The following is a 13,642-nucleotide window of genomic DNA, read 5'->3' on the forward strand; positions in this document are numbered from 1 at the left end:
TTTACCAAATATTTCTGTTCTAAGTTAAATGATTAACAAATGTAATCAACTACATAGCTCGGTATATTTTCCCCTCTCTCTTCATGCATATATTGAGTTCGATTCCCTTGCAAGAATATCTCTCAAAAGATGGATGACATCACAGGTAAGTAATGGCATGAATGAAGGGAATAAGCTCCATTTACTAGCTATCATACCATTTACTCTGCAACTGAGAGTACGGCTGAGAGTTACTCAGCAGTAGTCTGGAGATGCAGCAAGAGAGTATGCAATAAATTTCTGCTATCTGATATATTGTGAGGTTGAATCTCAACATGATGCAATGAAATATTTCTCTGAGCATGGAAGTCAACAGATAGATATTTGCTTGTTAAAGTTACACAATAATTATATCCGCCTCAAAGCCATGTTCAACTTCCCAAATAATCACACATCATGTTTGAAAAACATATACAAATGTTTACGTACAGAAATGTGAATATCTTGTAAAATTTGAAGTTTTTTTTTTACCTGAGAACTACTGAATATGGGCTTATTGGTAGGTCTTCTGTCATCTCCTTTGTCAACAGCAGCTGCATAAGAAAAGGACATATATTTTTTTTTGTAAATGTGTTTTTATTTTCCATTTTCATTTCGTACAGTCACATATATACTGTGCATAACCGGGGCCATATAACAATAAACAATAAACACAGCCATTCCTCTTGTCAACAATACCCCCCAAAATAGAAACCCAATATACCTCTTCGACCCTCCATACACCCTTTCTTTCGCCCCCCCTCCAACTTTCCATCTTCCCTCCATCCTTCCCCTCTACCCTACTTCCCCTCCCCCTCTACGACTCCCCTCTCCCAGTACACTCCCTCCCTTCCTTCTCACCCTCCCTCCCATCCTCTCTCCCACCATCTCTACCCCTCTTTCTTCTATCCCTCTACTCCTCCCTTCGGTGTATTTCTACTAAAGGACATCTTTTTTTAAGGATATATTTAGAGAAAAGTGATGGAGGAAACCAAAGCTTTAAGAATTTTCTTCTTCAGCAGAAGAAGGACACATACACTTTTTAAAGTGCAAATTAATAAGAAACAAGTCATCCCAAACCTGGAGATTACAACAATGGGAATAATAAACACCACCAAATGCCTACCCTAGGTTCTTGGGAATGACTTAATGGGTAGATAAAAATGTCAAATCCAATTTAAATATCTGGCCGGTTGTACGACAAACAATAATGGATAATTATAAGTTTATAAGAAAGAAAAAATCCTAGTTAGTGGACATCGAAGTGCATGGAAACAGCAGAATAGAAGAGAAAGAACGGGAGAAAATCACAAAATAGAAAAATAATGACAAAATAGAAGTAGAACGACTAGTAAAATAAAACAAAGAGAAGAGTATCAATAGTAGTAGGTGCTTTGGGTGCTATTCCAAAACATCTGGAACATCACTTGAACACCATCAACATTGACAAAATCATCATCAGTCAATTGCAAAAGGCAGCTTTATTTGGAACAACTTATATCCTGCAATAATACTGCTAAAACCATCAAATAAATTCTGCCTATCCCAAGGTTTTGGGGAGGATTGAACAGGTGGATAAAAATGCCAGTCTAAACATTTGGCTTATTGTGCAACCAACCACAATAATCATTCTTTTGATTTATACATCTTTAAATAATGTACACCCCCTGCTCTTTCCACATACAAAGTTGATTGCATGTTGCCAACTGATCTCATGTTTTTAATTTAAAAAAAGAAGGCTTTCCTCTTATATTGATACAGTAATATGCAATAAAATTATCTATGCTTTTAAGCATAACTGAAAATGAAATACTGTTAGTAAGCAAGTCCAGTCTTCAGACAGTCAGTATATGAAATTTTCAGATGGAAATTGATTGAAACTCTCTGAGAAGGCACCCAAAATCAGAACTGATCAGAACTGATGAAGCTTCTTGGATGAGAAGTGAAATGTTTTCTTCTTTCTCAAAGAAGAAGTCCAGTTGCCTTTTCAACAAAAAAAAGGCACCTTTTAAGACAACCATGACTTGGATGAACTGTGAGAATCTCCACAGATATTACACATATTAAATTTCTGCAATGCAACATCTTACATAACCTATACTAGAAAAATGCAGACTGAGGAATATACTGTACATATAACATCCTTTGCCAAAATCCTATTTTTATCTATCCCAAATAATTCTACAAAGCATACAGTTCTACCAACCTATTTATCGTTGCCTGCAACTATTATTTATATATTTTATGAATATAAAACCTGTAAGAGTCAGCTGCATTCCCACCCTGCAGCGAACCTCTGATTTCCTAAGGGATGGCATGAGGCTGAAAATGGCACCTGGGGTGGCTTTTTTATTTTCTTAAGGGAATAAGAGTGTATGTTGCATATGCTGCATGAAATATAAATTAAAAAACATGTTCCAGTGGGAACCAATACCATGCACCAAGTAGTGTTGGAGGCAGCATTTAAGCTTCCTAGTCTAATCTTTTTTAATGTATGGGCACTGAAAAGGAATCTGAAGTAATCCCTAAATGGTGTATTTTTAAATTGCATGCTTCTTTAAAAGTTTATGTACCCAAATAGCTCACATAGAAAAATAGGTCCTGCTCTGATTGTACAAAACAGACATGCAATTACACAAAATGGAATATTTTTTTAAATCTCTCTGGATATTGTAATCAACCTGCAGTAATTAATGCTGTAGACTTTTTCAAGCAAAAAATCATCTGGATAGTTATCACAGCTGCAGTTTGGGTTTCCCAAATTTATCACAATATACTCTAATTAATCATATCAAGGAAAGATAGGAATTCTGGTCAAAATATATGCATGGATTTATATGTATATATTAGAAAGCATTATTTAGAATGACATCATCTAACAACCCAATAAAATTGTATTTTTGGACATGACTGATCTGATTTCGATTTCCAGAAAGAAAGAAAAAAAGCTTAAAATACAAAGCTCGTAAATAACACTTTACAATGCAGGATATTGTGATAAGAATCACACAAAAAATTATTCGTTTATATTACATTGCCATTTTATGTTTTTCTATGGAAATTCTTTACAGTAAGCTATAATCCTGAGCATGTATCCACTTCACCATACTAAAGAAATTACGTGACAACAGCAAAAATATTCAGGGATGCCCTGAAGCCATTTTCAATTATTTCATCTGCAAGATTTTATTCCATACATTTGAAAACAAAGGAGTCGAAGGGGGGGGGGAATGAGGGGGGTAGCAGAGAAAAGTGGGGAGGAGAGCAGAACAAGACTTCTTTTGTTTAGCTTCAAATTGTGCTGCTTAAATGTTTAAAGGCCACTCTGCAGCTTCTTTGATGAATCTTCCACAGCAGTCAGACAGAATCATATCATCATATCAATCACGAATTCAAGGGACCCTTCATTTTCGACACAAATGAGATCGGCTGCTAAGCAAGGCATAGAACACACATTAACACACACACACACACACACCCAACTACCCCAATCATGAAATAAATGTATAAAATTCTATCATTCCTACGTACTTAACCATCCTAATGAATTACTTTTAATCATTCTAAAGGCAAAGAAAAAGACAGCCTACCTATTTATAAGGCTTCCGTATAGCTGCATAATAACGTTCGTTCACAATAGGGAGGTGCAACCAGCTCGGCTTCCATACTTGAAGCGGTCTGTTTATTTTAATTGTTTATTTTTCACAATTCTTACATAATAACCGGGAAGCAGAAGGCTCATCAACAATTCCAGTTAACATTAATTACCAGCTCCGTATACCAGCTTCTCTATAATAAAGGCTCAGCTGTCATGCAAAGCCCTCAGCTCCAGCGATAGCTTGCCTACCTGCTTGTATTCGCTCCTGATCGGCTGCCTTAAGCAGTTTCCAGCCCTCTGTATGTCGAACGGCAAAAAATGACTGGAGCAGAAAGACCCACAGTTTATCACGCAGAGCCTGGATCCTGCACAGAAACCCCTATGAAAAAAAAATCAGCAGCTGGGGAAAAACCTTATTGTCATAGCAACCAGTCATTATTTCCTATAGAAGGTACTTGCTCCTTCAACTGGCTTAGATATTAATTGCTTAGCAATCATTTAGATATTACGATTGCTGAACAGATGTCGAGCTTCGCAGAGGCCAATTGTCCTGCATCATAATTTTGCTCCGCTTGAAGCCAAGCCACTCCCACAGATGCTGTAGCTCAAAAAAAAAAAAAAAATCACACCTACCTACTACTCTCCCCACTCTTCCAATTTTACACACAGATCTCTTTATAGCTTTGTACCCTTGGCTTTGTCACCACAAGGTCAAATCCTCTAGGGCCCAATAAAGCATCTGGTTAAATTTTCACTCCTGCTAAATTAGTAAACAACAGAAGAAATCTGCAACAGTATGGAGAATTTATATGTGTATGTATATGTGTGTGTCTGTGTGTTTGTATGTATGTGTGTGTGTATGTGTGTATGTATGTTTTAAAATATGCCACCTGTCCATTGGGTCCCTATTGCAAAAATATGGTAATTTAATAAAGATAATAAAGTTTTCTAAATATATATATTTTTAGTAGAAAGCCCCTAAGAATCTTTGTTTCCACGGCTGAAAAATAATTATCAGAAATATTCAGTTTCCAGAATATGAAACCAAGGGAATGAGCAATTGCCTGAATAATAATTCCTTATTTTTTATATTGCTGATTGCTATTCACAGATAGAAGCAGTGCTATCACTAGAATATAATTTAATAGAAAGAAAGGCTCCCACTGGCCTGATCAATGTTCTATTTAATTTGCTACTATCTCTCTGGACTGTGATCCTCAACTCTAATTTTAGAGAATATCCATTGAGTTATTGATGGCTCAAATCTTTCATCTCCCTCATTTTGAAGCTGCACTTTTACAGCATGTGCACATACATTTAAAGAGATTACAGCGGGGGGGGGGCAGGATGAAAACACCAATTCCTGTGATTTAGAGCGAATTAATCCCATTTTATTTTTTTAAAAAGCACATGAAGACAGATGTATAAGCAAGCCTGCTTAAATTCGAATGCAAGCGCTAATGATTTCAGCTATCTTCAGGACTAGTTTAGTTTAGTTTATTCTAGTTTATTGGGTTTGTACGCCGCCCACTCCCGGAGGACTCCGGGCGGCTTACAATATTTAGGATGATTACTTTAAGCAGCAAAACGTCTCTTGTCCTACAAATTCCAATTGTTAGGGGCAGCCAGATGATTGTTCATTGTACTTTGGTAATTAAAATAGGACTCGGAAGCACATCAGTATTAGTTCTTACTTTTAATGCTTCTAAGAGTTTCAGCTCCTCAGCTTCCTTTTAAGGATCCCACCCTTATTTTTTCTCAATGTGGTAGCTCTTCCAAAAGCTAAAGAGGTCAGGCTAAAGAGAAATTGTAGTACTGTAAAGATGAAGCATGCAGGAACAAAGAGTGAAGAAGGTGAATTAAGAAAAGAGCAGCGGATGAGGAGAACTAAAGGACTACAGAGAATGGGTGGACAGCACCATCTGGAATGTAAACCTAGCTCCTTAGTAGGGTTCCACCACAAATGCACGAACGACAAAAGCGCGCCTGACTAAACCGCGGTGACAAAACCGTGCCGACAAAACAGCACTGTAGCACGCTGACAACAGCGCCGCGACAGAAGCGCGCTGTAACCTAACCCTAAAAATAACCCTAAACCTAACCCTAACCCTAAACCTTACCTTAACTTAAATCGCGCTTCTGTCGGCGCACTGTTGTCGGCGCGCTTTTGACGTTCGCGCTTTTGTCGGGTCATGCCTTAGTAGACCAATCCTCAACCCATGCTCTGGTTAAGGTGAAGGCGCACAAACACTGGCCCCTTATTGAATTCTTAACAGTGGCAAGTACTGAAGAGATCTACTGTTGGTAACTGGATGTGGGCCAGGAACTGGCAGCTACGTATGGCCTATTCACAGGCATTTGAGCCCCCCCCCCCCGCCCAGCACTCATCATGGAAGTACTTTTCTCTCAGGCACAAGAGTAAAGCAAAGCTTTCACAAGGGATCATCATCCACTATCACTAAAAAAAATATGCTGTAGCAAGGATGTGGCAATGACACCAGCTCCCATCACTCAGTAACACACCACATTTCAGTCCAAAGGAAGAGTACTGAAGTAACCCTCTGTGTCAGACCAGAAGACCAGTTAGAGAAAGCAGCTGGAAAAGGATTCTTACATGGGAAGTGTGAACTGTCTATCTTGCTAGAGGCTTTGGTGAGGACCATTTAGGATAGAAGAACTTGAAATATTACATACAAGGAAATAAAATATGAAACAATAAGAGAAGCAAATCCCAAGTAAGGAGTGTAGGATTAAAACAGTCATATATATAAAATGTAAGTAACAGAAGTCATATAAGATAGGTTAGAAGATGATACAGGAAGGCACTTAGGAAAAGTTATAGTATTATTAGGAAAAACATACGGCAAATACTTATAAAATTTTGAGGGACATGGGTGGTTTAGAAATGTGAAAGATAAAAACAAACAAACAGGCTTCTTATTATACAACTTCAATTTTGGATTCAAATCTTTATTTTGTACAGTTTTCCAATAAAGCCTTTCAACTTAAAAGAATTGCTTTGCCTCCTGACTGGTTCTGTTACCATCTCCTAAAATGGAGGTATTTCCATTTCCATTTCTACTTTATGATCTATGCTGATCTCGAGAGACCGCCTGCTGCCAATTACCTCCAATAGGCCGATTAGATCCCACAGATTAGGCCTCCTCCGAATTCCATCCGCCGGCCAATGCCGACCACCCGGAGGAGAGCCTTCTCTGTGGCTGCTCCGACCCTCTGGAACGAGCTCCCCGTGGAAATTCGAACCCTCACCACCCTCCAGGCCTTCCGCAAAGCCCTTAAAACCTGACTGTTCCGACAGGCCTGGGGCTAAAGAGCTGTTGCCCCCCCACCTCGAATGGTATGACTGCTGTGTGTTTTTTAAATTATATATTGTTATGTTCCGTCTGTACCCCCTTCCCCTGATTTAAATTGTGAGCCGCCTTGAGTCCCCTTGGGGAAAAGGGCGGCATATAAATGTAATCAAATCAAATCAAATCAAATCCTAAAATGCCTTACTTTAAAGACAGTTATTGTGAGTAGGCTAAGAGAGAGGGGGGCTCTTCTCCACAATGACTCCATGCCTCTGGTACTCATGTTTATCTGCAAGGTCTTTCATTGCAAACTTTAATCCTTAACGTTTTATAGAGTTGCAATGGTATTTGAATTTGATATTATTTAATTAGTTGTTTTAACGGCTAGCATTTTAAAGCTGTATCATTATTATTTTATATCATCTATTCATGCTGTAGATCACCTTGGTACAATTTCTGCCCTTAAAGTTTTGGCTTGAAAGGTTCTAATAAAAAAAAAAAACACCCTGAAATCAGTTTCTCTTAATTTTTAAAACCTACCATCTCGTTCACACTTGAAGAACTTAGCAAAGCGTCCACTGCTATAAGAAGGCAACAGCTATTTTCAACAGTAACCTCTTTTTTCACTGCTTCAAGCACTTGATCAAGAAGATCAGGTTTGCTGCTCATGGCCTGAGCCTGGAAGATAGGATCATAAAATCGAGATCAGCTGAAACCAAAACCGAACGACGCATTTTGATGGGTGAATCTAAAAAGGGGACACTTGTGGGACATGTGCTTGTCTCTATGTTCATGGATACTTTATATGCTAGTTCTTCACACAAACACTAATATGCTAGAATATATGGACCAGCCTTAATCTATATACTTGTATCCAGGGGTGGGTTTCTCGCCCCGTTCCAACCGGTTCGGTTGGAACGGGGCCAGCGGCGTCCTCGTGCACGCGCGCAGTGCACACATGCGTACTAGCGCCTGTGCGATGCTCCAGCTGCTCCTGGAGGATCGCGCAGGCGCTGTATGCGTTCTGCGCATGCGTGGAAGCGCAGAACTCGTCAAAACCGGGTAAGAAACGCGGGCGGGCGAGTGGATCCTTCAGCGTTCCCGGAAGTTACTTACTTCCGGGTTCGCCGACCAACCGGTTCGCGGGGACCGCCGTGAACCGCCTGAAACCCACCCCTGCTTGTATCTTACTTTGGCAAACTCTCCTTGACTATTTTCATTTTCTTTTTATTGATTGATTTATTATGTTTGTTTGCCGCTCATCTCACCGTAAGATGTCTCTGGGAGGTTTACAACATTAAAATGAAACCATAAATGTATGAATAAATATATAAAATCACATTAAAATTACAACAGGAAAGAAGTTCTTATTTCATTGTTGTGTTAATCCGATGACGGTTGACTAATAAAAGACTCTTAGGAACATGTATTACAAATTAATTACACCAAATTGAAATGGAGTAATTCCCAGATAAGTGAATACAGAATTGCAGCCTAAATATTGTATCTGCTGGTTAGTCTGGCGGAAGTAATACAGACCTTTTGCTTTCTTCCTATCTACTACAACATAAAAAATAAGTAGAATTTCATATTGAAAAAAATCAAACAACTGTTCTACTTAACATGATATTGTTTACTGCAACTGCTAATACTCTAACTCTTGAAGCAGCCTTCCCCAATGATGCCCTTATGGCCATTATGGGAATTACTGTTCCACAGTTCTGGAAGGCATCAGATTAGGGAAGATTTCTCTGGAGAGTAATTGCTATGTTTTAGGCTAGCAGGCTTCCCGGGGCAACTTGTTGGCAATAAACAACGTGCCGTTAGAAAAATAGGATTCTCATGGTAGATTCTTATGAAAGTTAGAATAACCTGAAAAAGTATAATTTTGATCAACATACTTATATCAGCACAATGTGTTCACATTTCTTTTTAGGGCATTGTTACGTGGAATATTCGCCGTAATTGGGAAAGTTTACCTGTCAAACATGAACAAGCAAGATAAAACCCATCATGTGATCTAGGGCAACGTTTTTCAACCTTTGCTACTTTTAAGATGTGCGGTCTTCAACTCCCAGAATTCCCCAGTCAGCCCACTAATCTTTGCAATGCTACTACCGTATGAATTAGGTGTATTTTACCTGTAAGAGGGCTAAAAAGCTTTCACTCTGTATTATTTCTGGAAAATTGGTCACCATAAATGCCATACACTCTTCCTGCAGTCTAAATGCCAACGTTCGAGCTGTTTCGGTCCATTTCACTTGGGGAAGACTATTAAGTAGCCTGTTGGTTTCCATCAAAAGACGGGCTGCATTCTGGGGGCTCTTAAAAGAAAAAACAAACAAACACATATTCTGAGCAAAAATTTGACACAATTCTGTATGTACCCATTACACCATAGCATTAGCAAATTAATTCTCACGTTAATTATAGGTAAATGTAATTCACACATGCCAATAGGAAGGAAAGTGTTTGTGAGAATAAACGGAAAGCTTAGAAAAATGATTTGACAATCGGCAAGGAGTCAGGGATATGCAACAAACATTAGATTGTAGAGTATAATGAGGTTTATAACTCTGAAAATTAATGTATCAAATTCAGGATAATTATGTTTGACAGGGGAAACAGTCTGAACAATTGAAAAAAAATCAGACAAGTTAGTGGGTACTGTATGGATTTTTTTAAGGGATGTTTATCCAAAGTAGTAAAAAACGCAGTGTTTCTGCTCATTTTGATTTTACAGAAGTGGAAAATATATGTATGAATGAGACTGATATACTAAAGGAGCGCCTGCTAAAACAAGGAGGGAAGGAAAAAGAGAAAGATAGAAAGTTGTTGTGGCCCAGCAGGAGCCGTTGGAGCTGCCACCAGACTCCGACAATGAGGGGCCCTATGAGTCGGCTTTGGAAGATGTGGAGGACCCTGGACAGGGTTCCGACTCCGAGCAGGGCACAGAGAGGCTGGTTGGCCACCAGGAGGCGCCTGAGCCTTGGACCAGTGGGGAGGAGACAAGGGAGTGTGATCCGGACGTCAGCAGTGGGGAGGAGCCAAGGGAATTGTTCCTAGATGCCCGGCACCGGAGAGCTAATAGGCGTAAGGCACAATTACGCAATTACAGGAGGTAATTGCACTCAGCTGGTGGTAATTAGGCTCCTCTCCAGACTATAAAAGGAATGCTTGTGCACACGCCCCTTTTGCAGAAGTCAACGCAGGAACTAATGTTGGAGAACATTATTGTGAGGTTGGCAGGCTGGATTGCTGCCACGGCTTATCTGTGCTGGATTGCTGCCCAAGCTTGTCTGTGCCGGTTTGCTGCCAAGGACCTGTCTGTCTGTTAATTAAATGCTGTAACTTATCTTTGGCTTGGAGTGTGTGTTGGTGTGGGACAAGGGGGGTCAGAACAGAAAGTGTAAAAATGAATGAGTATGCAATTAATGTAGACTAAATGGAAGAATGAGTGGTCAGTAGAAAAATGTGCTTTGATTATCTACTTTAGACAAAATGAATGAGGCTAAATTGGAAACAAATAAAGGAAAGAAGAATGAGAAGACTAAAAAAATTAAAAATGGAGAGGGGTGGGAAATTTAAAGAACAAAATAAAATACAAATTGGTGTACAGACTTTTGGAAACAAGGATGATCTGGAAAGGAAGAAGTATAGTAAATTGTATTAGTGTAAGCCAGATTTTTATTTATTTTATTTATATCCCACCTTTATTGTTTTAACAAGTCCAGGCGGCGAACATATCCAAGACCTTCCTCCTCCTATTTTCCCACACCAACAACCTTGTGAGTTGAGTTGGACTGAAAAAGATGGACCAGCTCAATGCCACCCAGCTGACTTTCATGGTTAAGGTGGGACTAGAACTCAGTGTCTCCAGCTTTCTAGACTGGTGCCTTAACTACTACACCAAAAAGAATCTAATTAGACTTTATTTCCTTTTCTAGAATCAATTGCATTATTTCTTCATTCCTTGGCAGCCTCTCTGACATGTTGCATGATAGTACATTAGGATGTAGAAACAACCAAAATATTTTCAGTCATTACACTGTAGTCCTCAAGTTCCAACCATTTGTTTAGTGATTGTTCAAAGTTACATTGAAAAAATAACCAATGACCATTTTTCAGATTTACGACTGTTGCAGCATCCCCATGGTCCCATGATCAAAATTTGGGATGCTTGGCTACTGCCCTTTATGTATGATGATTGCAGTGTCCCGGGGTCATGTGATTGCCTTTTGCAACCCTCTGACAAGCAATGTCAATGTAGAAGCCAGAGTTACTTAACAACCATGTTACTAACTTAACAACTGCAGTGATTAACTTAACAACTGTGGTAAGAAAGGTTGTAAAGTGGGGCAAAACTGTCTTGCTTAGCAATAGAAATTTTGGACTGTGGTTGTATGTTAAGCAATACTTGTATAAAAAGCAATGGATGGAGGGATTAAGATAAATTTCATTTACAGATATGGAGCACTCTATATTTAATTGGAATTCATTGTGAAACCTGGAAGATTCAAGCAAGTGTGCCCAAGGGGGAAACGGGGGGGGACGGGGACGGACAGACGGACGAACAGACGAAGACTTATTTCTCCAATGCCTTTCAGCAGATGCAACAGAACTGTAAAATTTGAAATAGTGAACATTACTGATTAATTCACTAGATTTCAGTTTTGAGATAATCAATTATTTCAGTTTGAAGTAGAAGGAAATGTATATAATGAAAATAAATTAAATTACTCCACAAATTCAGTTCAGTTCCCCAAGAAACAAAATAATGTCAATTAATAAGAATAACTCAAACCGACACAAACTTACCAAAGAATCAATCAATGTCGTAAGGCAATTATTTTGAAGCTCAGAAGATAAATTAGCAAAGTTCTTTTCTGACCAACACCTTGAAAAATTTTGTATCAGCCACCTGTTAAAGGAAATGTCTTATTTAAATAAATCCATCAAACAGATTTAATAAGAAATGTATCTCTATTAGCATAAGCAACCAATAGCAAGGTGCACTTACGTATTGCATCAAAATATAAATAGCTTTCAAAAACTGTACTCCTAGTTTAAGATTAAGCTGTGAAAATGGAAATCTGTCAAATATTTTATCTCACTTACTTCATGCATGAATCATAAAGGTGCTCTGATCTTGTTGAATAGGCTATAGCCAGACACTCTAAAACGGGTTGGTGCTTCCCGGGCACAGGCTACAATTGTTAGAATATAAGAGAAATTATTATCATTTAATATTTGCAGTAATTCATAAGCTAACATTTCCAACACAAAATTCATTGTTGCTGAAAGTATTCATTTATTAGATTTTTATCCCACCTTTATTACTTTAAAGGTAACTCAAAGTGATGAAGATGCCTAATACTTCTGCCTCCTGTTTCCCCACAACAAGTCTGTGAGGTGGGTGGGCTGAGAGATAGAGTAACTGGCCCAAAGGTCACCCACCAACTTTCATGCCTAAGGTGGGACTAGAACCTACAAACACCTGGTTTTTAGGTCATCACCTTGACCACTACACCAAACTGACTTTCATGTATCATTCATACCTAGATTCTAATGGAGTCAACATTATGCAATTCCTTCTGCAGCTTCATCTAAAGCAGGGGTATCAAATTCAAGGCCCGGAGGCCAAATCTGGCCTTAAAAGAAGGCCGAAGTCAGCTGGGCAGCACACTGGAGCTGACAGGGCAATGCCTCGTGTGCCCTAACAAATGGCTCTATGTGCCACCTGTGGCACGCGTGCCATAGGTTCGCCATCACGGTTGTAGAGGATTCTAATTCCCCGTGACCCGACAAATGCGCGCACGACAAAAGCGCGCCGATGAAACCGTGGCGCGAAAACTGCGACATCATCAACTCGCCGACAACAGCGCGATTTAAGTTAAGGTAAGGGTTAGGTTCAGGGTTAGGTTTAGAGCGCGCTTCTGTCGGCGTGCGGTTGTCACCGTGCTTCTGCGCTCATTCATCAGCGCGATTTAGAACTCACGGTTTTGTCGCCACAGTTTTGTCAGCCGTGCTTTTGTCGGGCGCGCATTTGTCGGGGAACCCTAATTGCCAACCACTAGTTTGAAGTTGGACAAATAACACTCACAAATGTTCCTTAAAATCCTAGCTGTCCCAGCAGACCCGTGGCTGTATGATTGCCATCTGACTGTTTGGCCCTCAACTTGCACTTATGATGGCTATAGCATCCTAAACTCCTTTGCGACTTCCCACAAGCAAAATTAATGGGAAAGCCAGCCAGAAGGATTGCAAGTTGCTCCAGTTAAGTCGCTTGCAAACTCTCACAGCGGCAGCCACCCCCAGCCTCCACAATGCTCACACTGTACCAATGCACCATCCATCCCGCTTGGCAGATGCTCCTAACTCTTCTTCACACCACATTCTCAAAATGTTACAAAATGTAACGTAACTTAGCATTTGGATGAAAAATTCCTTGCAATGACCATTTGTTTAAAACAATTCATCTCCTTATTCAATATTGCTTAAGGCAATTCTAATTCAAAGAATGAAATGTTTCTGTTTTATTCCCATCAGTAAACTTGTAATATTTGATTAACCTCTTATCAACGCAGTATCAAGACAAACAGATACATTAAATACCTTTTGAAAGAAGTTGCAGTAGTCTCTTTTCAGAATGTATATAGCTATTTCTCTTAAACCGTCTAATCCATACATATCTGCGATGCTTAGTATACATCTA

At 39.3% G+C, this 13,642-nt stretch overlaps 1 protein-coding gene across 1 annotated transcript in view; it reads right to left on the bottom strand.

The window, feature by feature from the left end:
• The window catches only part of BTBD8 (BTB domain containing 8), a 48,050-nt gene that overhangs the window by 9,999 nt on the left and 24,409 nt on the right, over positions 1-13,642 (bottom strand). The window contains exons 7-13 of the mRNA XM_087719317.1: positions 13,543-13,639; positions 12,046-12,134; positions 11,746-11,848; positions 9,069-9,251; positions 7,468-7,605; positions 3,866-3,995; positions 511-572 (exon numbers count right to left, since the gene is read on the bottom strand). Coding sequence (XP_087575443.1) covers positions 511-572; positions 3,866-3,995; positions 7,468-7,605; positions 9,069-9,251; positions 11,746-11,848; positions 12,046-12,134; positions 13,543-13,639 — 802 coding nt within the window. The remainder of the gene's footprint in view (positions 1-510; positions 573-3,865; positions 3,996-7,467; positions 7,606-9,068; positions 9,252-11,745; positions 11,849-12,045; positions 12,135-13,542; positions 13,640-13,642) is intronic.

The sequence above is a fragment of the Thamnophis sirtalis genome, unplaced genomic scaffold (assembly GCF_051295495.1).
Source record: "Thamnophis sirtalis isolate CommonGarterSnake01/CBP01778 unplaced genomic scaffold, rThaSir2_p1.2 scaffold_7, whole genome shotgun sequence".
NCBI lineage: Eukaryota > Metazoa > Chordata > Lepidosauria > Squamata > Natricidae > Thamnophis > Thamnophis sirtalis.